This window comes from Melospiza georgiana, chromosome 1 (assembly GCF_028018845.1).
Source record: "Melospiza georgiana isolate bMelGeo1 chromosome 1, bMelGeo1.pri, whole genome shotgun sequence".
NCBI classification, from domain to species: domain Eukaryota; kingdom Metazoa; phylum Chordata; class Aves; order Passeriformes; family Passerellidae; genus Melospiza; species Melospiza georgiana.
This window is the reverse complement of record NC_080430.1, coordinates 18,640,504-18,667,256: the sequence shown is the minus strand read 5'-3', so window position 1 is coordinate 18,667,256 and position 26,753 is coordinate 18,640,504. Positions and strand designations below refer to the sequence as shown.

The 26,753-nt window shown below is 39.1% G+C and overlaps 1 protein-coding gene across 2 annotated transcripts in view; it reads left to right on the top strand.

The window, feature by feature from the left end:
* Positions 1-20,596, top strand: part of ARMC3 (armadillo repeat containing 3) — a 63,244-nt gene extending 42,648 nt beyond the window's left edge. The window contains exons 12-19 of one of the 2 annotated variants that reach the window (XM_058024233.1): positions 419-668; positions 1,812-1,948; positions 5,391-5,559; positions 6,409-6,509; positions 9,293-9,355; positions 14,632-14,826; positions 17,224-17,386; positions 18,853-20,596. In XM_058024233.1, coding sequence (XP_057880216.1) covers positions 419-668; positions 1,812-1,948; positions 5,391-5,559; positions 6,409-6,509; positions 9,293-9,355; positions 14,632-14,826; positions 17,224-17,386; positions 18,853-19,053 — 1,279 coding nt within the window. In that variant the 3' untranslated portion in view covers positions 19,054-20,596. The remainder of the gene's footprint in view (positions 1-418; positions 669-1,811; positions 1,949-5,390; positions 5,560-6,408; positions 6,510-9,292; positions 9,356-14,631; positions 14,827-17,223; positions 17,387-18,852) is intronic. The other variant, XM_058024242.1, reaches the window with a different exon arrangement.
* The last annotated feature ends 6,157 nt before the right edge of the window (positions 20,597-26,753 follow it).

The window sequence follows — 26,753 nt, the reverse complement described above, 5'->3', positions numbered from 1 at the left end:
AGACTAGATGATCTGGATACTCTGTTGGCTATAATCCTCATTAGTAGTGCTAGAATGATTATGGGGGGAGGTGGTAAGAGGCTGTAGCAAGAGGCATTTGCCTGGAACTAAAGATACAGAAATTCTGCACCTTTGAAAAGATGCAGGATTTAATTTACTTGTTCAATACCTCAGAAAGAATCCATGTCCTTGTAAGTTAAAATCCAAAAGTTTGTGACTTGATCTGTCTGTGGTTCTGCCTCTTGAACTTCTCACCATGAGTCATATAGAAATCACACATTTACATGTACAGATGCCTACATATGTGTATATGTAAACCTTGAATTGTAATACTAGTTTAGTTGATAAAAGCAGCATACTGACAAGAAAAAATGGTCCTAAAATAACAAATATTTTTTCCTGTTTTTCATTTTGCTAGTGTCGTAGCTAAGGCTGAAGGAATTGCGCCATTAATTAAAACCTTGAATGCCCAGAGGGATGGAGCCATTTCCAATGCCATTGCAGTGCTCACCAATCTGGCCCTGCAAGAGCCCATCCGTGCCAGTATCCAGAGCCAGGGCATCATGAGTGCCCTTGTGGGGCCACTGCGCTCAACCAACAGCCAAGTGCAGAGCAAAGCAGCCTTTGCCGTGGCTGCCTTTGCTTGTGATGCTGGTGCACGAGCTGAGGTAAAACTGAGGTTGTGTTTATTGATGATGTTTCTAGATCTGAGGTGGGAGTTACATTGACCAAGAATCTATTGTGTCTGACCTAGAAGTCCTGAGTTTTCTATGTAGTTACTTATTTTTGTGATACTTGTTCTGCTAAATATAGCTCAGTTTTTTAGGAGATTTTGGAAAGGGTGTTCTTTAACTTGAATTTCCACGACTGTGTTTGCTTGCACCAAATTAATGCTTTGCAGCTTTTCAGTGGCTTCAATGAACTTTAACTAGGGCTATATCTTGATCTGTATATTTAGGAGCATTAAACATCAAGGTTTCTTTCAGCTGCAACTGTCGGCTCAACTTTGAAGATGGGAAGTTCAGTCCTCTTTACTCTCCCTCAGTGTTCTGTTGCCCATTTTCAAGGCCTGAACGGCAATGTCTGACCTTGATTAATGAGATACTGGATGTGCATGGAGTAAATGTATTTCAGACAAAACTCAAAATATAATTAATCCTTTGATCAGTGACATCCAGCAAGTTGAACTCTTTTCTGTTTATGAATTGGTCATAGTATTTTCTTCTCATAAATAAGAATGATGCTATGTGCATTCATAAATCATAAGCTAGGGTTTTCTCATGGGTCAAGGCTATTAATTAGGACATGAATAAGGGGCATAGATAATTAATCTACCTCTTTCAGTGTCCTTAAAATGTCTTTCTCTTCAAAAATCCAAATGAGCAATATTTCCTCCAGCATGTATAGGAAAGATACTGTAGCACACAAGAGAATAGGATGTTAATAAGATTGTCATACATACAATACAAATTCAAATGTATTGTGATGGAAATTAGTTGCTAGGAGGCACCAGAGCACAGAAAAAGCTGTGTAAGTCTCTGTGGCAGTCTTGGGTTGCATAGTCTCTTTGGGTTCCACATTGCAGCCTAATAACTGAAGAGCAGGGCAGAGCCAGAAGGGATGACTGCCTTGTACCACTTTAAAGTTCCAGGCTATGCAGACTTCACAGCAGCACAGAATCTCCGTAAATTACCTTTTTTTCAGTGTGGCTTTTCTACAAAACTTGAATGTTTTGGGAGGTGAATTTCACATGCTGTTCTTGCTGGAATAGATGAAATATGTAAGTGACAGTGTTTTCACCTTTTTAATAGTTAAGAAATGTCGGCGGGCTGGGACCACTCGTTGAATTGCTGCATTCCAATTATGAAGAAGTCAGAAGAAATGCCTGTTGGGCTGTTATGGTCTGTGGAAGTGATGAAGTAACTGCTTTTGAACTGTGCAGGCTAGGGTGAGTAGAAATAATATCAAAAGTCAAAAGAAAATTTTTGATGAGAGAATTCAATTTAAGTGAATCTTTGCATATTTATAGCTGAATAACAAAGCTTTCTGATAAGCTGAAACTACTTTTGCACCACAGATGTTACAGATGAAATGGTATTGATTTTAAGGAACAAGATCTTCTGACAAAATATAAGCCTGTTGATAGAACTGTCTAGAATTATAAAACATTTATTGTTTCAGTGACTGAAATAGGCTTTATATTGAAGATAACTTATATCAGTCAATATTAGGAACTACAGTACCCCATACATTTGAAAATGAAATAAAGGTTTCAGACTAAGTTTAATATACAGTAAATTGTACTTACTACACACAGGCTAGATTTGATTTAAAAGCTCTGGTTAACTGCAGGTGTGCTGAAGTGTCATGGAAAAGTGGCTCTGTTTTATTCTTTCTTAGGAACTCCCAGGTCCATATATTAATATCTGAATTAGAAAGGCTGGTTTAGGTTATAAGAATTATGACTCGGGACTCTTCAGTCAAGGCGACTCTTTTAGTTACTGTTAAATTAAAATATTTGTAATTGCCCTGCTCCCTCTGCTGGGCACTTCTCTGGTGGCTGCACAGATACTTTAAATCCATCTATGAGGGAATTTCAGAGACTCTCAGAAATTCAGATCAGGAGGGGCCCTCAAAGGTGATATTATCCATCTATCCTAGTGTAAGACTGAATAAGGTACACTGCCATATTTTGGCTTGGGTAAATTTGGGTAAATACTGATCCTGCTGGAGTTGGACAACATTCTGAGGTAACCTGTTCCAGTGCTAGAATATCTTACACTTAAAAGGTGTTTCTCAGTTCTAAATATCCCTTTAAATGAATCATGTTGTCGTGCTTTCAGTGAGATTGAATAACCACTTTTAATAGCAATTTGAGTTTAACTCACTGAATTTTCTCATTCTCAAACCCCCTTGTTTCTTTTTCATGACAAAGTAAAAATGTTAGACAAGTTTTTTTTGTATCATTTCATCACACATCTCTGAGTTTCTCTAATTTTTTATGCCATTTTGAAGTACCATCTCCAGCCTGGATGAGGTACTTCAGGTGAGGTCATGCCACCATCAAATAAAGCTCAATAATTATTTTCTCTGTCCTGCATATGGCACTGTTCTTATTTAATCCTTTTTTTTTTTTTTGACAGTATCCAAGCAGGACTCCAATTTAAGTGTCCTTCAGGTTTGACAGCATATTATTGATGATAATACATTAAGCATAGTTTTTCAGCTAGTCAAGCACTACTTCATGTTATTTTCATGTCGATCATATTTCCCTGACCTGCTCATGAGTATCCAAGTAGGAATAAGTGAAAAGACTTATAAAAGTCAAAATGTATCTCAAAATCAGCTCATATCTCACCACTACTTCTTCTGCCTGGATGTTGAGTCAATTACCCTATTGCAGCAAGGATCAGATTGACTTTTCATGGTTGATTCTTGACAAATGTGTAATGGCTATTTCTCATCTCTTGTTGCTTGCCTGCTGATGGTTTAATAATTTGTTATGGTGTTCTTCAGACACTGAAATTTGGCTGAATGATCTCTATTATTATTTCCTTGTTCGTCTTTTTTTGCAAAACTAGATAGTATCTTTGCCCTTCTCCACTCTCCAGCCATCTAGCCTAGAATTTTCCTATACAAGTATAAATACTTCCAATGTTGCTTTTGCAAATTAATAAATTGTATGAGGTAAGTGTCCTCAGGGACTGCTAACCCTGTCTCCTCAAACTTATCCTCAACAGTTTAAGACTATTGTTTCTACCTCCTTGTTAATATTACTGCCAGGCATCTGCTTGAAACCTTTCTATGAAAACTGAAGCAAAAAAGGTATCAGACTCTTCAGCCTTTCTGTGCCATTTGTTATGAGTTTTCTTCCCACATTGAGTAATAGATGTACATTTTCCTCTCTTACTTGGAGCATGTGAAACATTCATTTTTGCTTCAGTCCCTGAATAGTTGTGTCTCATCTTTCAGGTTTGTCCCTTACTTTTTCTATTTTGTTGAAAGTGTCAGTGTTTCCATTTCTGTTTGATTCCTGGCATCTTTTTCTTTTTTTTTTTTTTTTTTTTTTTTTTTTTTGCTTTTCAACTCTTTATGGAATTTTTGGATTTTTGGTGTAGCCATTTTATTTGTCTTTTGTTTTGGCTTATCTTTGTTCCATATAAGGGTAATTGGGCCTGTAATGTCATTTGATTTAGACCCTGCTGTACACATTTTACCTGCCTGCCTTTATTCATTTTCCTCTTTAAAATTGTTCCCTGTGTTACTTGCTGATTATCTACGAGATGCTGTGGATACACAGCTTGAACTTCTCTTCCACTATCTTCTCCCCCTTCTCTCTGCTGTAAGAGAAAGATGTCATTTGCCTTGCCTGAAAAACTTCTTCTCTGAAATTCATCCGAATTCATCCCTTCAGAAGTCTACATTGTAGATGTCCACAGCTGAAGACATCTAGTTCACAGAAATATATATATATATATATACTGTATATATAAAATTGATTCCTTGGGACATGAAGAATATCTGCATGTGTGCATAGTCACACACAGATATTTGAATATGTGCTTTTACACACACATGAGAATATATAATCCTTTTTTCCTAGGTTTTTTTTTTCATTCCTGAACAGTCTTAGAACTGCAGAATGCAATGTTTTCCTGATTCAGTTTCCTTTATTTTTTGGTGATGTTTTCATAAGTTTTTCAGGTCAAAAAGTTGTCAGTTTGTGGACCTCAGCACCAGAAAAAGCTCAGGAAATTAATTCCTGTCTTCCCATGTCCTCATGTTACTATTTGTTTCTATGTCTATACTGCAAAAATCCTGCCATTCTGGTGGTGTTGATACGACTCCTTGTGTCCTTGTGTTTCCATGCTTGTTCATGTTTAGCAAATATCTGCCAGCTGTGCTCCCCCAAACACTGTAACAGTGCTAGACCAGAAGGATTCACACATTGCATAATGCACAACTGAATCTGCAAATTGCCTTGCAGCTGAAAAGAAAGAGGGAGGGAGAGAGGTTGCCTGGACTGTATCGTATGGTCAGCTCTGATTATTATTCCTTTTACATGTTTTTTCTCCCAAGCTCTCTGAGGTGCTCTATAACATCCTTCTAGATAAAAGGTTGTGGCATCCTGTCTGCATTTCTTTAGGTAGCATTTCACTACCTAAAGGATTTGCTTTTGAGCACTGCATTTGCTTTTGAGCACTGTTTTCCTTCCCTAGAGAAGGAATTCTGAGCAGCACAGCCACTCCTTGCTGGCCCAGAGGGCACAGGACCAGCACTTGGAAGTGAATCTGTCTTGGCCTTGGTAATGCTGAAAACTAACTCTGAGCTGTATAATAACATTTAATTAGTATTTCATGATTAATTAGCCTTTGTATTTAATTTATCAGTGCTTTAGACATCCTAGAAGAAATTAATCTGTCTTCAAAGCGTAAAAATAAGTTCAGTGAAGCTGCTCTGGAAACACTACTTGATAATAATCTTTCCCAAAAGTACAGCCGGATGGGATATTTATCACCAAGTAATATCATTACTAATGGATTCTATGATTGTGGTCAGGTAAGCTATTCTAAACAAATTACTCTATTTAGAAAGAGTAGCAGTTTCCTCTTAATTTAGAAAGAGTATTGTAGCAACAGCCAAATTCTGGCTACAGAAAATATATCATTTTCTTGTCCTGAAATTTTACGGCTGTTATACAGATCTCTTTTGATTATCTTTCTTAATGGATGAAATCATCTTCATGGTATTCCCTAGTTGTGACCTATCTGAGCTGTTCAGACACTTCCAGATCCTTTCTCAAACTTTAGTTCTTCTGGTCTCTCTCCCTGCACTATACTTAATCCTAGCTTGACATTGTATGACCTATGGACATTTTGTTTGTTATAATTTTTACATAAGGAAGCAAAGAGTTCATATTTTCACCTCGGGCATGACTCCTTCTCTTACAAAAGAAGTGTTTGTGTATAAAGTCTGACTCCACTATCACTTATTAGTACTGTGCTCAATTTAAATCTGAGAAGGACTTTTCCAAATACTCAGAAAAATTAGAAATACCAGTCTTACTGACAATCAGTGAAATATCTGCTCCTAAAGCACTTGGTTGCTTTTGAAAACTCCATCCTCTGTTGTGAAGCCTTCAGAGGCAGGAACATTTCCTTATTCTGGAACAGTTTGGAATGCTTCAAACCAATAACTACCATCTTTTCTAAGAAAAAATGATTAAGAAAATTCAAATTGAGGGGAAAATAATTTCAGATATTTTGAATAGCTTTATAAGTTCTAACACAGTCTTTGGCTTAGGATTAGGAATTTTAAATTACTTTTTAGGTATCTTTTAAATAGATTTTTCTTTCTGCATCTTTAACTTAGCAGAAAACCTTGTATTTTATGCTAATTTTCTTGTAGGTAAAACATGGAGGGAAATTTTTGTCTTTGGAAGAACTAAGCAAGCAAGAGCTCACTGACCGTCGGGCAATAATCTTCATTAATGCTAAACCCCAAGAAAGGTGAGTCATATTAGATCTGTTAGTATTTGTTGTAATAGCTCATCTTTTTAATGGTTTTCACTGTTTCCAGTACAAACTTCATTCTATCTATCTATCTATCTATCTATCTATCTATCTATCTATCTATCTATCCATCCATCCATCCATTCATCCATACACACACACATATATATAAATAGCAACGTCTATTTTATTCCCAGCATGGTGCTTTTATGTCCTAGGAGTCAAAACATTTGTATTTTATAAAATAAGAATTCAGAAAATAGCTCATTCAGTTGAATTGCTTTATTTATCTTAGCCTTGAAGACTCATTCATTTAACTCTCTTTGATTCCTGATTATGGGACACCCAGTGTTTTATTAGTTATAACAAAGCTTGTCATCTGCTGTAATAATTATGTCATCTGAGCTGAATGTCAACATTCGACAGTGAAAGCTATGATTTGATGGTCCTCTTGTACAGACAAATGCATGGAATTTTAACCACATCATTCCAAGGGGTGGGACAAAGCCAAGCATTAAGCTCTCAGGCTTGATAAAGAACCTGTGTCCATTTCTTCTCTGTTTAAGTTGAAGCCAGCCTAACAAATCTTTTTAGATTTGAATGCAGGAAATTGGTATTGGGCTTGTTTAACTGGGAGCCATTTCCTGTAAACAGTCTCACAGATCAAAGATCACTCTACCAACATTTTGCAAGTCCAAAAACTTCTTCTCTGCCAACACATCACATATTTGGGTTACAGTATCATTAGCTTCCCTTTTAAGCTTGTATATGACACCATAAAGATGTCTGGGAATATCTGTGACAAATTAGACTTCCATGCTCTTTGTTGATCCCTCAAGCTGTCTCTAACTATAAGGTCTTCATTCTTTGACTTTGAGACAAGTTCTTGCTTTTGCACATTGACAGCAGCCTTACTCCCCAGTTATTTTTGTGTTCATCATTGGGCATTCTCAGAAGTAAAAAAGAATTCTAGCACAGGAACTGGTAGGGCTCATTGGCAGAGCCCTGGAAGGGGGAAAGGGATAAAGCCAGGTTGCCCAGTGATGAGTGATGGGATGGGGTGTCAGTACATGAGGAAAGGAACACCAACAGGATCCCTCAATCTGCCTCAGGAGGTGTTGGCTACAATGCACCACACCTGAAATGTGTCCACACTAAAGCACCCAGCAAGAGGGACAAACAAGGGGAATCCAGGCTTTGGCCCAGTCCCAGAGATTTGACATCTCTGGCAGAAGTGAAACCTGGTGGGATGGGTCCTGTGCCTGGAGTGCCCTGTTGGATGGTTCCAGGCTCTCCAGGAGGGACAGGCAGGGCAGGAGAGCTGCAGGGGTGGCACTCTATGGAATAGAAGGGGCAGAATGTGTGGAGCTCACAGCTGCCAATGGCACAGCTGAGAGCCTCTGGGTAAGAATCAAGGGACAAACAAATAATGCAGATGCCATTGTGGGAGTTCACTACAGACCTTCTGGACAGGACGAGGATGAATTATTCTTTGAGGAACTAAGAGACTCTTCCAAGTCAACTGCCCTTGTCCTTATGGGAGACTTCAACTTGCCAGAAATTAACTGGGAACATCACACAGCTGGTACAACCCAGGCCAGAAGATTCCTAAAAACCTTATGGAACAGGCTTGGAAAGATGCCCTCCTTGATCTACTCCTTGTCAACAGGGTGGATCTTGTGAGCAAGTGGAGATTGGAAGCCATTTTGGCCACAGTGACCAGGAAGAGATCAAGTTTAAAATCTCTGTTAACAGAAGGAAAAATGCAAAAACCTCGACTCTGGACCTGAGGAGAACAGACCTCAGACTGCTCAGGGAATTAGTGAGTAAGATCCCTTGGGAAAAAAGCTTTTGCAGGTGCTGCAGTCCATCAGTGCTGGTCACTTTTTAAACATCACTTCCTAAGGGCACAGGAGCAGACAATTCCCAAATGTCAGAAGTCAATCATACAAGGCAGAAGGCCATCTTGGTTGAACAGGATTCTTCTCTTAAAAATAAGGAAAAAAAGAAAGGTGTATGCCCAGTGGAAGCAAGGTCAGGTGACATGGGAAAAACAGAGCCTCTGCTGGCCACTGTTGGGAGAAAATTCATGTGGCCAAAGTTTGTCTGGAGTTGAAGCCAGCCAGAACTGGGGGGGACAAGAAAAAGAGTTTTTCAAATATATTAAATGGCAACATGCAGTGCCTTGAGGGGAAGCCATGTGAGAAGTGACTGACGTCTGTTCAGATTGGAGGAGACTGAGGGGAGCCCTCATGGCAATCTACAACTTCCTCCTGAGGGGAAGAGGAGGGTCAGGCACTGATCTCTTCTCTGTGGTCACCAGTGACAGGACCCAAGGGAATGGCCTGAGGTTGTGTCAGGGGAGGTTTAGGTTGGATATTAGGAAAAGGTTCTTCCCCCAGAAGGTGGTTGAGAACTGGAACAGCTGCCCAGGGAACTGGTCACAGCACCAAGCCTTACAAAGTTCAAGAAGAATTTGGACAATGCTCTCAGGCACATGGCATGACTCCTGGGGATGGTTCTGTGTAGAGCCAGGAGTTGGATATGATGATCTTGATGGGTCCCTTCCAGCTCAGCATATTCTGTCATTCTGTGATTCCATACTTCATTTTTGATCCCTGAATTAATGTCTGGTTTATTAGTAGTTATGTTATTTCTTTCACTTATATACCACCCATGAATATATTTATTGTCCTTTAAAGTCTAAACTCCATTTTCATAGCTTCACATGCAAATATTAACTTTGCAAACAAATGCAAAAATATCTTCTTCTGTTTCAGTGTTGTAGAAGTACCTGAAGTATCACCACCTGTTTCAGGAAGAAGCAGCAAAGAAAAACCAAGGTATGGCTCTCAGATTTGCTAGTTGTCAATGTTGTGTTATTGCTGTAACATTAGAAATAGAAGTCTGAGAAAATAGTGACAGATAGTTTCTGAATGGAGTACAAATACCTAAACACAATGTTAAATATATTTTGGGAGTCTTTCTGTCATTCTTTCATCTCCTATTTGCAGTAATATTCCTTTGTCTATCTTAGTGATTATTCTTCCTCTCTTCCCATGCTGTATTTGAACAGCTCATGTTTATTTGCTCTTTTTTTTTTCTTCATTATCCCTTGGAAGCGGTGAAATGCTGTTATTTTACAACTTAACAACCAAGACACGGAGAAATTACAGTAGAAGTTCCTTCTCAGTTTAGAACCTAAACCCATGAAATGTTCCTACACTGCCTACAGGCCTCCTTATTTCTAGATTAAATCTCTTCCAGTGCAGTTGACAGATGACTAAAAGCTGAGAAGGGTGTGCTCAGAGCTGTCCTGATGTTTAGGCAAGTAGCCTAAAAATGCTTCACTCTTGCAGCACTTGTCCTGAGCCATAGAATGCACCAGGTACAGTGCTGCAGTCTGTCTCTTCGTACCAAGTAGATCAGAACCACTATTCTTGTAGTGGAAAATTAATTTCCTTCTTTTACAGAAAGAGGATTTGAGTCTGTCCCTCACACCTGCAGAGAGCTGACCACAGGATATTTAGGGTTTAGCAGTCTCTTTGTGGTTTGTTGTAGCTGGTCACTAACAATGAGGTGCAATGAACAGGATGTTTTACTTGACCTGTTCAGGTGCTTAACTCTCCTTACTCTCACCAAGACCAGGCTTTTAGTCCTTGTCTAATATAAAATAATTGATCTGTAGTTTGTTCCTGTGGAAGGAAACTGAGCCATGGTCTCCCAGCTGTCCTTCCTGTAAAACACCTGCACAGCTGTGACCACAACAGTGCCTTCTGCAGAAGGCAGGTGTGCATGCCTGATTCCAGGGGAATCCAAAAGCAGTCCCAATGGAGCCTCCTTGCCATCAGTGGAATGGCCTCTAGTTTTTGATAGGAATGTCATACAACCTACAACTGTCCTTGGCTTTTCTGTTACCTAACTTAGTGCAGTGACTATTTATCATGCTGGTTTCTGTGGGTCCCAGGCCTAACTTCCTAATTTTCCATTCTTTATGGTAAAGGGAGCCTTGGTAACGGCTAAGGGCTGTGAGTTCCAGTCAGTGGTGGAAATGCTGAGTGCTGCAGGGTTGGAGAAAAAGGAGAAATGGTGTGTCTGTTGTAGGAGCTGATGTACTGTGTTTCCAATTTTTATTGTGGAGCTCATTCATGAACTGATACCCTACTGTCTGTACAGGTGTTTTATTGACAGAGATAATGGCTTATTTCTGACACTGCTTGTATATTTCTGTGTGTGATTGCATCTGCACTTGAGAAATGAAATGTGCAGTAAGAAAATCAAGACAAAACTGAAACCTGCTTTTGATCTCAATAACTCAGTGGTATCTCCAATAGAGGAAAATCTGAAGTTACGTGGACAATGGTGTTCACTCAGCAAAAGCAGCACTAGAGAAAAAGGCTAAAAGTATTATACTTTGAGTTATATTTGAATATGTTTGAATTATATAAATTTGTTTGGAACAGACATGCAATGAGAGAGATGCAAATTACTGACAGATAATCGCTACTGACTGTGAATGTTTCAGGTTTTGACTTAAGTCAGGACCCAGATTGTCAGACTAGTCCATCCAAAAGTTATTGACTTACAAGGCAGACATTCCCATTTGAGTAGTTATTTGGACTGCAAGCACTTCTGAAATTCAGTTTAAATAATTTTATAGTAGATACCTGAAATGGATTGAAATGGATATGAATTGTGTTGTGGAAGGTTCCTGTTTCAGGAGGCACCAGAGTAGATACAGCAGCCTGAGTGCCTAAGGAGACCTGTCCCAGCTTCTGCCCCCTCCCAGGTCCTCCTGCTGCCCCATGTGCCCTGCTCATGACCCACTGTGCCTCTGCCAATTTAGTCAAAGGGAGCAGAGGCAAGGGGAGATACTGAGCCCCACTTATTTTTTCTCTGCTCCAGTGGGGAGTTCCTTCACCTTGGAAGATGCTTTAGAGTCATAGGCCATTTTATATAGTCTCAGGAGCTGGGAGACCTGTTCTGACAAGATAATATATTTGTTTATTACAGTGTGTGATGAAGATACACTTGGATAGTTGCTTTCTAATGTAATTTATATCACTTACAGTGTAAATGACTGCTCTGTTTGCAACCATAGCTCCTTTGAAAAGCAAAAAATTTTCTTTAGGAAAAAATAAATGCCTGACTCGATTTCCCATAGTAAACCTTGCAGGAGTACAAGGACTCCTTTCTTCAAGTAAGAAATAATTGCTTTTGAATGTCATGATCAAGTTTTATGATTTATAACCCCATTGTCATTCATTTTGAATCCATAATTCATACATCATTATTATTATTAATTTCTGAGATATATGGGAGTTACTTGAAGGTCAGTAGCTGACTCCAAGTCTCAAACATGCTTAGACTTTTTCCTGCATATTTTTCCTTTGATCATATTTTCTGTTCATCATTATTTTGCAAAGTACTACTGAACACTGTTTAAAACCATTGTTTTGAAAAAGTGATACTACTTTATATAAACCATAGTTGAAAGCCAAGAGAAAGGGCAGTTGTAATTGTCTGCTGGAAATGTTTGAATTAGATGTGAGGAAGTGCTTAGTTGATAGTTTGACATATATTTTCATTGACAGCAACATTTTTAATCAGGCAGTTTCATATCTGATATACACATTGACTGGGCTAAAAGATTGTATTGAATGTAGACTAATAAATGTGTATTTATTCCCTCCTATGTTTCAATACTGCATTTAAGGAAATACTTCCCAATGCCCACTTGCTCCTTTTCAAAAGAGAACCAGGGCATTTAAGCTATGCAAAATGGGAAAGAACACAGGTGTTATGGCCACTTTTGATGGTAGAATATTGTATTGGCTGCCTTCTTCCTCCAGCTGATGCTCTGGTGACCTGTTGGACTCTTGTACTAAAGTTGCAAAGAATCAGAAACAGCTTGGAGACTATTAAGTGCCATGAGCTCTCCTTTGCAATATTCCTCTGCTTTCACAGCAAGTAGTCTCACAAGTAGGAAGACAGCTCTGAGAAATGAGAGTGATTTTTTTTTCTGATGTCACAATTCCCACTGGCAAGAAAATGGGGATTAAAAAAGAAGGCAAGAAAAAAGGGCAGTAGAAGTCTCCTGTCGAGGTTACTGGTTATTTTATAGCACTGAGCTGTAAGACTGCAGCTCCACAGTTCCTTATGAGATAAGGATTAGACAGATATGATGAACTGAAGAGTTGAGGAGTAAGAGAGAGACAAGTGTGGAAGACAACCTTAAATCAGCTATTCCTCCAAGGAACACAACATAGTCATACCTGAGAGAAATAAGCAGCAGCATAAAACCCAAACAAATCACTGTTCAAACTCATCTCTCTCAGGTGTTTTGTTCCTGAAAATTGGAAAGGAGGAGAATAAGTGTGATTCTAGAGTCATTTGAATAGGTAGGAATAGGAAACAAATTCTCCTACAGCACTGTAATTTAATGGTGCACTTCTCATAGAGAAAAGAAAGTACTGGAAGGATAGAAGGGAAGAAGGGGGGGAAAGGGAAAATGGCAGAGAAACAAGAATTACAGCATTTGTAAATGTTGTTCTCTTGAAAACCTCCTAAACTGGACACCAGACAGTTGGGAATAATTCAAGATTTTTAAAATACAGTATTTTTGACCATAATGGTAAGTATGATAAGAATGATAAGAAATTGATAAGTAGATAGCTATTTAATCTAGCATTATAAGGTTCTCTGGCTATAGTTAGATAGAGTTCAAATTAGATAAAGAAAACTGTTTGTCTGCTTTTTTCCAAGTGTAAGTGTAATTAATAACCAGAACAGTTTATTTAAGAGGGTGGTGAATTTTCTATAATTTTAAGATTAAATCTTAATTGGTTACCCTAATAAAATAATATCCTTTGTGATACGTATTTAAAGGGCTCTTTGTGAATATGGTAAATCCCCATAGGTTAAAGAAAAGTTTGCAAAGTATTCTGAAGACAAATTGCTTGAATTCAACTACTGATAATGATGTATGCCCTTTTGCTTTGTTCAATGCCTTCCATCTTAAGAGTGCTATTCATAGTATAAGTTTTAAGAATAATTTGAAGAGCATGCAATAATGATAGTGTGTCTTGGAGCCATGTACTCTAGTAGTCCTTTATTTCTTTTTTTTTTCTTTTTCCTTCCAAGATCACCAGAAGTATTATAGATTTTAAAAAATGAGCCAGAACTGTAAAATTAAATAAAGAAGTTTTGTTTGTATTTCACAGTAAAAATTTTCAGGATCTGCACTGAAAAAAGACACAATGCTTACAAAACACTCATTTCATGTGTTCCCACAAATAAAAGATCCTAAACTGTCTGATTGTACAGACCTTAATAATACCTTTTGTAAGATAATGATTTTATAGTTGCTGCTTAACTTGTGAAATGCACAGTATTTAATTTAAGCAGAACAGTAATTTCATTTATACTTCTGCTGGGTGCTTAAGATGCCTGTTTAGGATCATAGTAATTTTTCAGATCCTGAGCATTAGGAAAATATGAAGCATGTGCATTGAAAAAGAGTCAACAAAAACACAGAATTGTTGTAAAATCTTTCTCTGACAAGCCATGCTCTAGTTTGCATAATGATTTAAGTACCTGAACTTGCAATTACAGAGGCTGTCTTTTGGGAAGTCCTGTCGAGATTTCAGCTGTGCTTTTGATACCATTTTTTCCTTTATTTGAAGACCAGATTTTTATCAAGTAAAAAATCATTGGAGTTTGTGGTTTTTAGTTCATATCCATACAAAACCAAACCATAACTAAAAATATGCCCTATATGTATATAGTAGGTAAGTAAGTATCTCCTCCTCTATATGATCCATACATGGGAAAGGCATATCAGAGCCATTAACTAAAAATAAAATGAGAATTGACAACAATGTTAGTACAGAGCTAGTGGCATTTATTCCTAACCACCTCCTGTAGGCATGTTTCACAAGTGTTCTCTACAGCTTTGTAGATTTTGGATATTTGTTATCAAGATAAAAGATGTCTCCTACCTTCCACCTCTCCCTAGTCAATATGTCTAAATGTCCTGTTGGAGAACTTACATGTTTGAATTTGAACTTTAGAGAATACAGTATTCTAGATAAGTGTATCATTTTTTTTTCTATGTAAGAAAAGGGAGAGGGAAAAAAGAGGAGGAAAAACCAAAAGTTATTCAAGTTGCACCGACAATCCTGGAGGAAATAAAGCTAGAAAATTCCCATTGGGTACCACCACCTGACTACGTTTTAATGGATTACATTAATGATGCTTCCAAAACAATTCTACCAATAACTTCTACCCGGGAACAGGTTGTGGCTCTTGCACAGTGAGTACCAAATCGTATTTCCGTAAGCCGAATTAGTAAAATAACTGTTTTCTTATCCAAAGTCAACTTTTTCAAAATAGTTATTTTCCCATGCTTAAGTGGAATCCAAATCTGCTTTGGCCCAGAATGGTGACATGTTTAGATTTTAAGCTTCTTGTTTCTAATTTTGTTGTAATTAATTTAATACATTTTAAAATAAAGTATCACTTGCAACAGAAGAGTATCGATTGCACATTTTAAAAAATATTCTCATAGACAATTTCAGGTTATTTTTCACATTTATACATCTGTACTGATTCTTTCCAGTGAACACATCAACTGCATATAGCATCTACATAATCAAGGAGCCCCAGAGTTCCAGGTTTTGCAAAGCCTAAAAACGTGGTTAGAACCCAGACCTAATAGTCAAGATGGTTGCAAGTGACATGTATCATGTCTGTTCTGCTATCATCTTTCCTGCCTACTTGGTTTTGGAACCCCTTGGGACTGCAACTCTGTTGTATTTTGTTTTCTATTGAGCCAAAAGCATAATACAAGTTTTCTAACATAGCTTTTAAGTGCTCTTGTAATTAACATCCTGACGATTTAATAGTGCCAGAATATTGCGATAGTGCATGTACAGACTGTTGGTATCAATGTGTGATTCATTGGTTGCACTGACTGCTCAGCCTGGGCACCAATCACTGTCACCTCCAAGCAGTGCGTCTGTTTTCATCTTCTCCATAGTTTAACCTTTATATCTTAGCAGTTTCCAGGCTGCCTCCTGAATCTGGAGAGTTTGGCATCAGATCCCACTTACTTTCACAAAATTTGTTACTTTTACTAACTCTCATTTTTAATGAAGTCGTCTAATGTGATATGAGGAAAGAATTTTCCATTGATTGCAGAATTTGACAGGACAGAAATTCATCCTTAACTATCCATCTGTGTATAAATCATGCTGCCTTCCTCAAGGTGGAATCCATAAAATTCTCTTATAAATCTGCTCTTCTAACACACCAGTGAAATACTTGCAGACACACAACCCAGTGAAACAATTGGAGGAAATTTAACTAGAATGTTTTCTGTGAGGATTTTTCTGTCTGTGTTCCATTTCAGGCACCTGCCTGAATAGCATGTGTTGAATAGGGAGTGGGGGAGAAGGCAGCATCCCTCAGCAGCCTGACAGCCTGGCTGGACTTCCTCCTGTGCTCATTGGGGATGAGCTGAAGCTACATGAGGGACATGAGAAATGCTGGATGTGTCCTTTGGAACAAACACAGCCCACCTTTGTGTGGTGGTGAGCACGCTGGCTGGGGCAGCATTGCTCTCTTTAATGAGGGCTGCCCATGGGCACACACAGCACAAGGGGCTGCTGTGCTGCCCCACACTTTCTCAGCTTCACACAGTAATTCCCAGCTTCAAGATACCCTGTCTGACACGCTTGGTGATAGCTCCCTGTGCCCATGCTATTGCAACCAATGCTTCCTCAACTCTAAATTTTGAAAAGTGAGGCCTCAGAGGTTGCCTTGCTTGTGCTGGGCAGAGGAACACATTTACTGCTTCTGCAGAGGAGGGGATGCAAGTTTTAGCTCTCTGTTGGAAGCAATGGCTTGTGATTTTCATGTCAGCTCTGCAACATCTTGTCCAGAGTGAGACCTCAATAACCCTTGTGCCTGTGGCTGAGGCACTGAGGGGAACAAAGGTCTTTACATACAGTGACCTGCACAGGGGAGATGAAGGTGTGTGTGTATGGGGAGACTTACAAACCAGGGCTTGGTCCTGTGTGTGCACAGTCCCCTAAAAGATGTGGTTTTGGCAGAGCTTGCACTGACAGTGAGTTCTGATCTGAGCCATTTGTTTAAGTGGATAAATACTGCTCACCCCCAAAATATTAGCTTCAATATAAGAAAGCACATGTAGAAGATAAGTACCTTCAACGAATACAGCTGCTTTTCTCTGCTGGGATCATTGCCTATGGCTTTATTTTTGTCATATATATTCTCATGCCTTTATTACTATTTCAAACAAATAATAGGTCTGGAGACTGTAATATGTAACTCACCTAATCTGTTACCTGTAAACATGACCATCAGCTTCTGTAATTACTTCTTCAGTAATTACACTGTTATTGGTGACTTTTTCTGGTGACTTTGTGCCTATACTACAGCTCTCCAGAATCTCTCTTTTGCATCTTGGTTTAGGTGACAAAATATGAATTACCTAAGTTATGGTTATCTGTTTTAATCAGTAAGCATATTTAAAATACCAATTACTGAATTAAAACAAATTAAGCAGAAGTAGAAAAAGTATTACAGTCTTAAAGGTCATTCACTTCTTGCTTGTATACATTTTATTGTGCTACATAAATACAAGAGGAATTATAGATGTAATTGATCCCAGTTGCATTTTAAACAGGTTTGTTGCAGAGAGGATGGGTGGCCCTGTTGAAAAAGAGGAACTACATAATTTCTGCTGGGAACTTGACATGAGTGAAATAGAATTTGACCTGAAAAGCAACATTGTGCCTATCGGGAAAATCAAAAGAGGGACATTCTATCACAGGGCTTTACTTTTCAAGGTACACTATCATTTATTTTGCAACATAACATATTGTTGTTAAATGGATAATCTAAACTAAAGTATATTTGCATCATTTTGATACATTATTTATAATCATGTAAAATCTTTGGTAAACAGTTTCATAATTTTTCGACAGCAAAGTTGATTTCCCAGTGAATGAAAGCCAGCATCGCTTCTTTCTGTAAACATTCTTGTTGTCATTAAATTGTCTTAAGTGATATCATCAGAATACTTGATAAATGGCAAAAAGCCAAAGTATTTGATTTGGAGTCAAAACATTTTACATTTTCTGTAAACTGCAAAATATTGAATTATGCATCTTGCTTCTTTTTCCATGCTGCAAATGTAAACTTGTTGAGACAATTTTTTATTTGGTATCTATCCAGTATTATGTGATAGTATATAACAGCGTCTATGTTCTAGTTTCTTAGAAGAAACTGGGAAGTTTTATTTCTTTTTTCTTTCTATGAAGATGTACTGGTGCAGCCTGGTTATCTGTCCCATCCTTTTTCCTTGCCTGGATTTTTCTCTTTCTTGAATGGAAAGGAACAGAGAATCAAACACATTAAGAAGGAAGAACCACTGAAAGAGTACACAGGAGAAAGTGTACAACCCTAAATTTGTGATATCCATAGGGAGATAAAGTTTCCAACTTATTTTATGACATTCTGAGGGTGTGAATTAATTATGCTCCACTGTCCTAAGAAAATTTTGTAGGGACAGGTCATCTCTCTTAAAGCCACAGCTCTCTAAGCAATGGGTATCTGTCCATTTGTAACAAGTTAAAAATCTTCCAGGGTTGCATTCCTTTCCATCAGATGTGTGTTGAAAAAGCAGTTTGGTAGCTGGAAACCATTATAGGTCTGTCTGTGATAGTGCAGCCCAGAGGAAGGGCAGGTGTTTCATCTAGCAGACACTTGACTCACATTTCATTGCTTCCCACATTTCCAGGGCTGAAAAGCAAGGAGTGTGCTTCAGAGTGAAGCAACAGTCCTAAACTTACACTGATAAAAATGTTACCTTTTTACACTTCATATTTCATGCTAGCTATATGTGTGCAGCGTGCCTACGCCTCATTGCTTGAATATACTTTAAAATGTTATCTGGAAGTAAGTCTTCCAAGTAGACAAAAAGCATTGCTGGGTACTGTGGGTGTTGCACTTCATTTGAGATCTGAAGGGATGGCTGATAACCATATCAGTGTTTGAAAAGAGTTAAAATGAATGTTTTTCACGCTGTGCATTGGAAATGTGAGAAATAACATTTAAAAGCTTACATTTTCTACACAAAACCAACAATAAAGGTTTGAGGTTTGGAACATTTGAAAAATTTATAAAGTATATTTCAAGAAAGCTCTAGGCCTTCCAGGTGTTGGTTTTGTTTTTTAAGCATCACTGGGCCTTGCTGTATGTCACAGAAGCTACATGAATTAACTGCATTAACTACTTTTTCTTTCTTTTTTAGGTGATAGCAGACAGAATAGGCATTGGCTGTAGTTTAGTTCGTGGCAAGTATAACAGATGTTGGAATGAAGTTAAATTGGTTGAATACACTCCCAAAGGGCTTCTGCTTCCTCCTCAAGAGTATGTTGTAGATGTAATGTTTGAACCAGGCTTATTGTTTAAACAAGGAAGTGCAAAGGCTGATCAATACAAACGAATTTAATAATCTTGATGAATATCACCAAAATAAATATTTTAAATATGTTTGCAGTGCTGTATTTATGAAACATGAGGGGGTTCATATCCAACTATCAAAAAGAAGCGTATCTGGTATGTTTTCTGAAATGTTTAATTAAATGTTGTTTTGGTATCTATCTTCAGTGCTAAGAAATTTTGTTAATTTTTTGTAGTATTTGAAGAGTAAATTGCAAAGCTACAGATTAAACTTGGTAATCAATAATATTTGGTGTATGCTAACATTACAATGCTTATTAAATAACTTAAATTCCAATACAGCATATTCTTTTTTTTTTAATTTTCCTTCAAATCCCGTGCACACTTATAGGAATTTCATGTCCATAAAGCAAAAAAATGTGACATCTGATGAAATGACAAGACACCTAAAAACAACTGGACAATTTTTGTGTGAAATAACCCAATAACTGAGAACTAGAACTACAATAACATTATACTTTCAGCCTCCATAGAAAAAAAATCCCATTTATATTTCTTAAAACTTGGCAGAGTTAATATTTACAGATAATAGGATACTCTGGATGAAAGTATATACTGTTTGTCCTGGCACAGGATAAGACAGATGATTGATAAGTTAGTGCTTGTGATCTGTTTAAGTTCTTTATTTTTGACTTGGAGATAAAATGGACTCCGAGAAGGCAGCAGTTTTAGACAGGGAATTTGCATTTCCTGCTGTCTGGGGTAAAGTGGTGCTGCTGAAGAGTGGTGGTGCTTTTAAGAGAGGTAAAACACTGGCTAGAACACTCTGGGAAACACTTCCTGGTGAAACTGTCAGGGATGCACTGGAGTATTTCAGAGATCACCACTATCAATTGAGTTCACTGTGGAAAGCTGAGAGAATGTACTGTACAGCAGTTAGGCCAGTGCAGGCCTAACAGAACTGAATTTCAGAAGACCAGAACACCTACAACAAGGAATTTACTTCCTGCCTACCAAAAATGTGATTTAAAAAATTGGAGTCTGTATTCTTTTAGCTTTTTAATGTTTGTATAAGCACAGTCACTTGCCTTGACTGCTTTGGTTGAGGAGGAGGAGGTTTGTATCTGTTGTGTTCATTACTGCTCATGAGCATGATCCCACCACTCCTCCTTCCCCCTCTGACATGCAGTCTGATTTCCTGGTAGCCCTTAGGGGAACATTTTATCTAAATTTATGTTGTAAATTTGCTTATATGGCCTCATGTTCATTTTTTTTTTACCTTATGTTCAGCAGTCCTCTAGACATCAGAATGAAAAAGAAATCTGGAAACAAAATGCAGGATATGCTGGCAGAACTGAGAGAAAGGTGAGGGTGTGTTTCTTATCATTGCTATGTAGCAGGTAGGAGACTGATGGAAGGTCATATGCTCTCACTGACAGGTATGATTTGGTATAGAAACCCACAACTTTGAAAGTCCAGTAAATTGAAGTAAAATAAGAATTAATTTCCTGCTAGCTATAATTTTGTATAGTTTTCTTACATTGGAATTTCATTATTTTGTATTGGAACCATAATGTTAAAGTATGACTTGCTGTATTTGAGGAGGTCTTGAAAAGAAAGCAATTTCTGTTGTTTCTAATAAAAATCAATATGAAAAAAAAACAGACAAAATGCAGTTTTTCAAAATAAAAATTGGGAATTTTCTAGACCTATAAGTTCACTTTACATAAAATAATTATCTACATAAATAAAACCAAATACTCTACCCTGCATTACATAATGCAGAATTTGATGATCTGAAAATATAGGATCCAAAAATGTTTTATGTCTTTCACAGTTTTGAACTTTGTACTGTCTGAATTCTGTCACTTCAAAATTGTAATGCACTTGGATGTCAGAATTAAGATCTAGGTAGAACATAAACACTTCAATCTAAAATGGTTACTTTGAAAACTGCACTTTATTTGTCAGGTACGTCAAGAAATGCCACACTTTTTTATTTGATGTTAATCAGGGACCTGTAATTGTGTCCATGGCCTGGTGAAGAATCCCCCCACCTTTTATAAGAGCAGCTCAGCTCACACTCATTCCAGAACTGAATCAGAAAACAAAATGTTTAAACATTTCTACAGAGCTCAGCTGGGTGAGTATTCCCAGGACATGCTCAGCACACACCATTTGGCTTGGGCTGTGCCTGAGGGAATTGATTGCCTACCTTCATTTAAGGAGCAGATGGGGAAGGGCTCGTATTTCCTTTTACATAATAGTTCACTGGGCAGATCAGTCACACAGAAGGAGTCAGGCTTGATGCCTTCCTAAGCACAAACAAAACAGTCTGCAGTTACCTCATTGCAGGATCTGTTCTGGCCACTAAGCACTCTGCATCCCTTTTTAAAGATCTGCTGTCATGCAGAAAAGAGTGCAGGATTAATAGACTACAGAAACAGAAAAGTTGAGCAAGCTCTTCAACTTAAGATTTGGGAGCAGCAATTAGGCTTTTCCTTTGGGAAAAAATAGTCTGGGACTCCAGTACCCACTTCCAGAAATGTTCTTATATTTTACTGCCTAGACATGTAAATATCTACTGTAAAATGTAGAAACTGTACCCTACCTAGAACAAGATCCTCATAATTAGGTGTTCTCCTGCAAGGTGAAAAGCTGTCTTAAGCAAAGGTAAGAACTGAGACAAGGTTCATTCCTCGAGAGCTGTAACCACCAGGCAAAAACACAGAAGTGGCCTCGTGGCCAGCAGCTGTGCAGAATGAAAACCAAATGAGATGTGCTCAGCTTCTTGAAAGAGGGGGCATGTAGGTGGTTATCCCACAACAGTGATGGGGACTAGAGATCCTGATTTGAATGAGGCACCCCCAAGTCATCCTCACTGTCATGTCTGTGCTTCTGAGAGAAGCTGGCATGAAGACACTTTCCTCCTGTTCATGGGAACTGCCCAGCTTAGTATTGGCTGTGCAGAAATGATGAAGTGCCCTGCTCAGCTTCCTGCATGGTCTCTTCCAAGGCATCTGCAAGTGACACACCACACATGCACACACATACACACCCTGCTGCCCCCACTACTCATTAAAAAGAATTTTAGTTTTGATTAGGCATTGAAAAGCACAATACTTAATATATAGCACATCTGCATATCAAGAAATACAAATCTGGGCTGTATTAATAAAAGGTCAGGTATGATTCCTATCTATCTGATGAATGTGAGTCAGTAAAGCAGCAGACCAAAGTGATGATGCAATGGGATTGCAACTTCCAGTAGAGGTTTAGGTATGACAGAGTCTAATGCTTTGGCCCTGCAAACCTCTGCTTTTGCTTGTCTGTGTATCTGGGACCATTGTGGCAAAGGGAGTAATTCCAGTCTCTGCAGATGATTTTTTGGCTGAGACCTGTTTCTGAGGGATGCTTCTGGTAATCATCCCACTGCAGAAGTGGACTCTGCTTCCCCCAGCAGTACAGATTGCTGGCAGCAGCAGTACCAGCTCTTCCATGCTTGTCCTCTATTGCCCTCGATCCTGAGCAGTAGGAACACTGAGGGTAGCTTACACTTGTTTTATCTTGATGCTAGCAGGGAACAACTGCAGTGTAGTTTATAGATTTGGGACATTTCAAATGGTTTCTGATTACCTACTACTAAACTAGAGCATTGGCTTGATATCCCTCCCTCAAACTGTGCACTCCCGTGATTGTAGAAATTGAAATGAACTCTTCCTCCAGGAAATCTCTGTTGCTGATTAACTCTGGGTCCTGAGAAGAATCCAGAGCTCTCGGAACAAAATGTGTATTTATTTTCAGATGCAAGAGGAATTTTTTCCTGTTACTTTTCTCCCTAAACTTGTCTTCAGGGAAAAACAAGTCTTTTATTAGTAAATGTGGGCTTTGAATGGTGACATATTATTTCATCTACAACTTCTTTGCATGGATCTGCACCTCTTCTACTGCATGATTCATTTCTCTGTAAATCCAGCTCATTATTGACACAGAGTGTCAGAATGGAAACTGCAGAGGCAGTAGACATTTACTGGTCAGCATGTCAACTTAGTTAACAAGAAAAGTGCACTAAAACATTTATTATTTTCATAGCTGCCTTGCTGGTTTATACAAGGGTCTTCCTCACAACAACTCTTTGACACTACCTATTTTCCTTCAGAAGACTGAAAAAAAAAGAAAAAAATCCCTATATAATTAAAAGCCCAAACACATTGCAACAAAGTAGAAGAAGAAAGCATCGGAATGGACAGACAGACTCTAGCCAGGAGTCTGTCCTTGAAAGTAATCTATCTCCAACAATGGTCAGTTTAGAGAAGGTAAAAACCATGGCTCAAATACATTTCTGCATTTCCAGAGTACTCTGCTAGGTTCAGCACTTCACAGCTGAGGGGATTTCTGTGTGTCTAGGGATTTAATAACACATTACACAGAGGTGAAAACACATAGCACAGATACACCTCTGCAACCACCCACTGGCCCATCCAATACAAAAACCCTTTAACTCTGCAGCTGTGGCACTGAACCTCCTCTCCTCCCAGGCAGCTGTACCTCCTCCCAGACAGCACAGATGGAAACAACCAAAGGACTCTGCTCTGGCACTGGCTGTGGCCTTTGCAATACAGCTGTGTAAATGGGACATGGGGCAGTTCTCCAGAACTGCTACTACAGCAGATCTTTGCAGATAAACTAACAGCTCTTTGGCCCTCTTAATGAGCTTATTATTTTTATATTATACAAACACTGTCTCTGACACTGAAAGATATCAGAAATAGTGGCCTTCCTTGTCCACTGTCACCCAGGCAGAATTTAGACTTCACCTACAGGTAAAGTATGCACAGGAATGAGTGAAACACAGCTGGAGAGACATACAGGAGAGAGACAGGACCCTAACCCTAACCTATATACACCCACATATGTGTCTCTGACCTATAAAAATGTATTTGTAGGACATGGAAGAAATTGGAGTATTGGAGATAAAATGAGATGGTAAAAGCTTTTCTTTCATGAAGAGTGAGCTTATTTGCATGGTACTGAACCAGCTGGTTCTTCCAGGTCATTGATGTTTCACTGATATGCTAAGAGACAGCATTTATGGAAACCTTGTACAAAGCAAGTTCTTACTTGAAGTTGGATAGATGTTGGGGGAAATACAGCAAGATGAGAAGAACAATTGTATCAGAGTAGGCAGCAGATCCTGTTAGTCATGCAGCCCTTTGCCCAGGCTAGGCCCCCCTACTCAAATGCTGTCCACAAGCAGCTCCCCTCTGCTGGTCCTACCTTGCAAGTGAGCAGAGCAGGCCCTGTCTTCCAGCAGACCAAATGCTTGGGCTCCACGGGATCTCTTTGCTTATTTTAGAATAAGAAACAAAAAAAGCTCTTCAGCAAGAGCTGTTCACTGATGGTTTTCACTCCCTCATCCATGCTGCATAAAAGTAACAAAACTCCCCCCAGGTTCCATAGAGGGAAACATCTTTCCTTTTTGTGGTGCCGGGGTTGTGCAAGTTTGCTGTAAAAACATGGTGCCAAGTTCTTGTGAAGCAGAAACTGCTCCAAAGTCACTTCATTTTTTTGTTGCAAGAAAGGTTGAGCTAATCACCCAACCAGAGACCTCAGTTCCTGCTGCTCCCACAGCTTGCAGTCTGGCTGTTCTCCATTTGTTTGTTGCTTTATCTTACTGTTTCCAGGATACATCCTTAGATTGTTTTACTGTGTCTGATACTCATCTCTTGTGTTTTCTCATCCTGTTGTGGTTTAACATCAGCCATCAGCCCCACACAGCCTCTCATGCACTCCTTCTCCTGTAACTGCAGAGAGAGAACCAGAAAATTCAGTTTAATAGGTAAAACAAAAGCTGCACTTGCAAGCAAAGCAACCCTAGGAATTCATCACCACTTCCCATGGCCAGGCAGGTATTCAGCCATCCCCAGCCATCCCCAGGAGAACAGGGCTCCATCACGTGTTAACAGTCACTCAGCAAGACAAACAGAATCACAGAATCACAGAATCACAGAACCAATTGGGTTGGAACAGACCTCTGAGATCTCTGAGTCCAACCTTTGACCAGACACCACCAAGTCAGTCAGACCATGGTTGTAAGTACCATGTCTAGTCTTTTCTAAACACCTACAGGGAGTGGGCCTCCACCAACACCATAAGGACACCACCCTGAATGTCCTTCCCCTTCCTCCTTCTCCCCCCTGTTTTATACATGGAGCATGATGCTATATGCTATAGAATAATGCCTCTGGTCACTTGGGGTCAGCATCCTGGCTCTGTCCCTCACAGGTTCTTGTGCAACCCCAGCCCACTCACAGGTGGAGAAAGGAGCAGGAAAGGCCTTAGTGCTGTGTAAGGGCTGCTCAGCAGTAACTAGCATCCCCATGTTATCAACAATGTCTCCAGCACAAAACCAAAACACAGCCCCACACCAGCTACTGTGAATTAAATTAACTCTATCCCATTCAAAATCAGCACACCTTTTCCTACAGATCAGCTGTTCTTCCTAGTTATAAGAAGGATTTGAACAAAAACCCCCACACCATAGCATGTTTTTAATTCCTTTTTAGTATGAGCTTCTCTGAACAAGGTGCTTTTAGTGACACAGTCTGAAAGAAGATTCCTTAAAGGCCAGGTGTCAAAAAGATTTTAAAGAGTCAAAAGGCTTTTCAAAATGTCAACTCATTAGTTTTAATTGGCATTAGGGAACATATTATGAAAGACTGGAGGTCTGCTCAGTGTCCCAAGATATAACAGATGTTGGTAATGATACCTAATTTCCAAAGTTGGAGAATTCTCTGACAAATGGGCACTCTTAAGACACAGTTTATCCATGGTAGATCATACAGAAGAATCACATGCTGTGAGTGCCAGTTTCTTTTCATTACACTGTTTCTTCTGCAGACTTCTAATGTAAGTGGGTTTAATCTGAGATTCACCTGCTATTAATGGAAGCTGCATTACCAAAGAGAGAGCTAGTGACTAAAGGCTGGCTCCTAGGTATAAATATGTGCAAAAAAAGCCAGGGTCTATAAGCCCAAATATTGGGCCATTCAGGTACTAAATTTCTCCAGCAACTCCCAATGACAAGACAGCATCTGGAACTGACAGGGACTTGGACTTTGCAGCACTGGGCCAAATTTAAGGTTGGGCCTAAGTAAGCTCTCTGCAGGTTCCACAGGGCAAGAGCTGTGTGGCATGTGGTACAGGTCTAAAACACAAATAATGTGAAATGCAGGGTGAGCTCAGGAAGCAGGGTTCCATGTGACAGGGATCACACTGGTCCAATGCTCAGGGTGCCTTCTTCTGAGCAAAACCTCTGGCTGGAATTCTGGAGTTATTTACACAGGGATTACTCTGTAGCATTTGTTACCATGGCATAGAGGAGGGATGGGAGTCACAGAATCCTAGAATGGTTTGGGTTGGGAGGGATCCTAAAGATCATCTCATTCCAACCCCCACAGTGGGCAGGGACACCTTCCACTGGACCAAGTTGTCCCAAGCACCATCCAACCCAACCTTGAACATTTCTAGGCGTGGGACATCCACAGCTTCTCAGGGGAACCTGTTCCAGTGCCTCAGCCAGGGGCTGCCACTGACTCAGTGTGTTGTTGCCTCTTGCTGTGTATTTGCTGACCACAGAAATTCCGTAGTAGACAGTAGCACAGGTTTCAGTCAGGTCAGTGCTCAGTTTTGATACTGAAATACTGCTGGACAATTAGGTGTGGTGGGGAGGTATCTTTGCTTGGCACT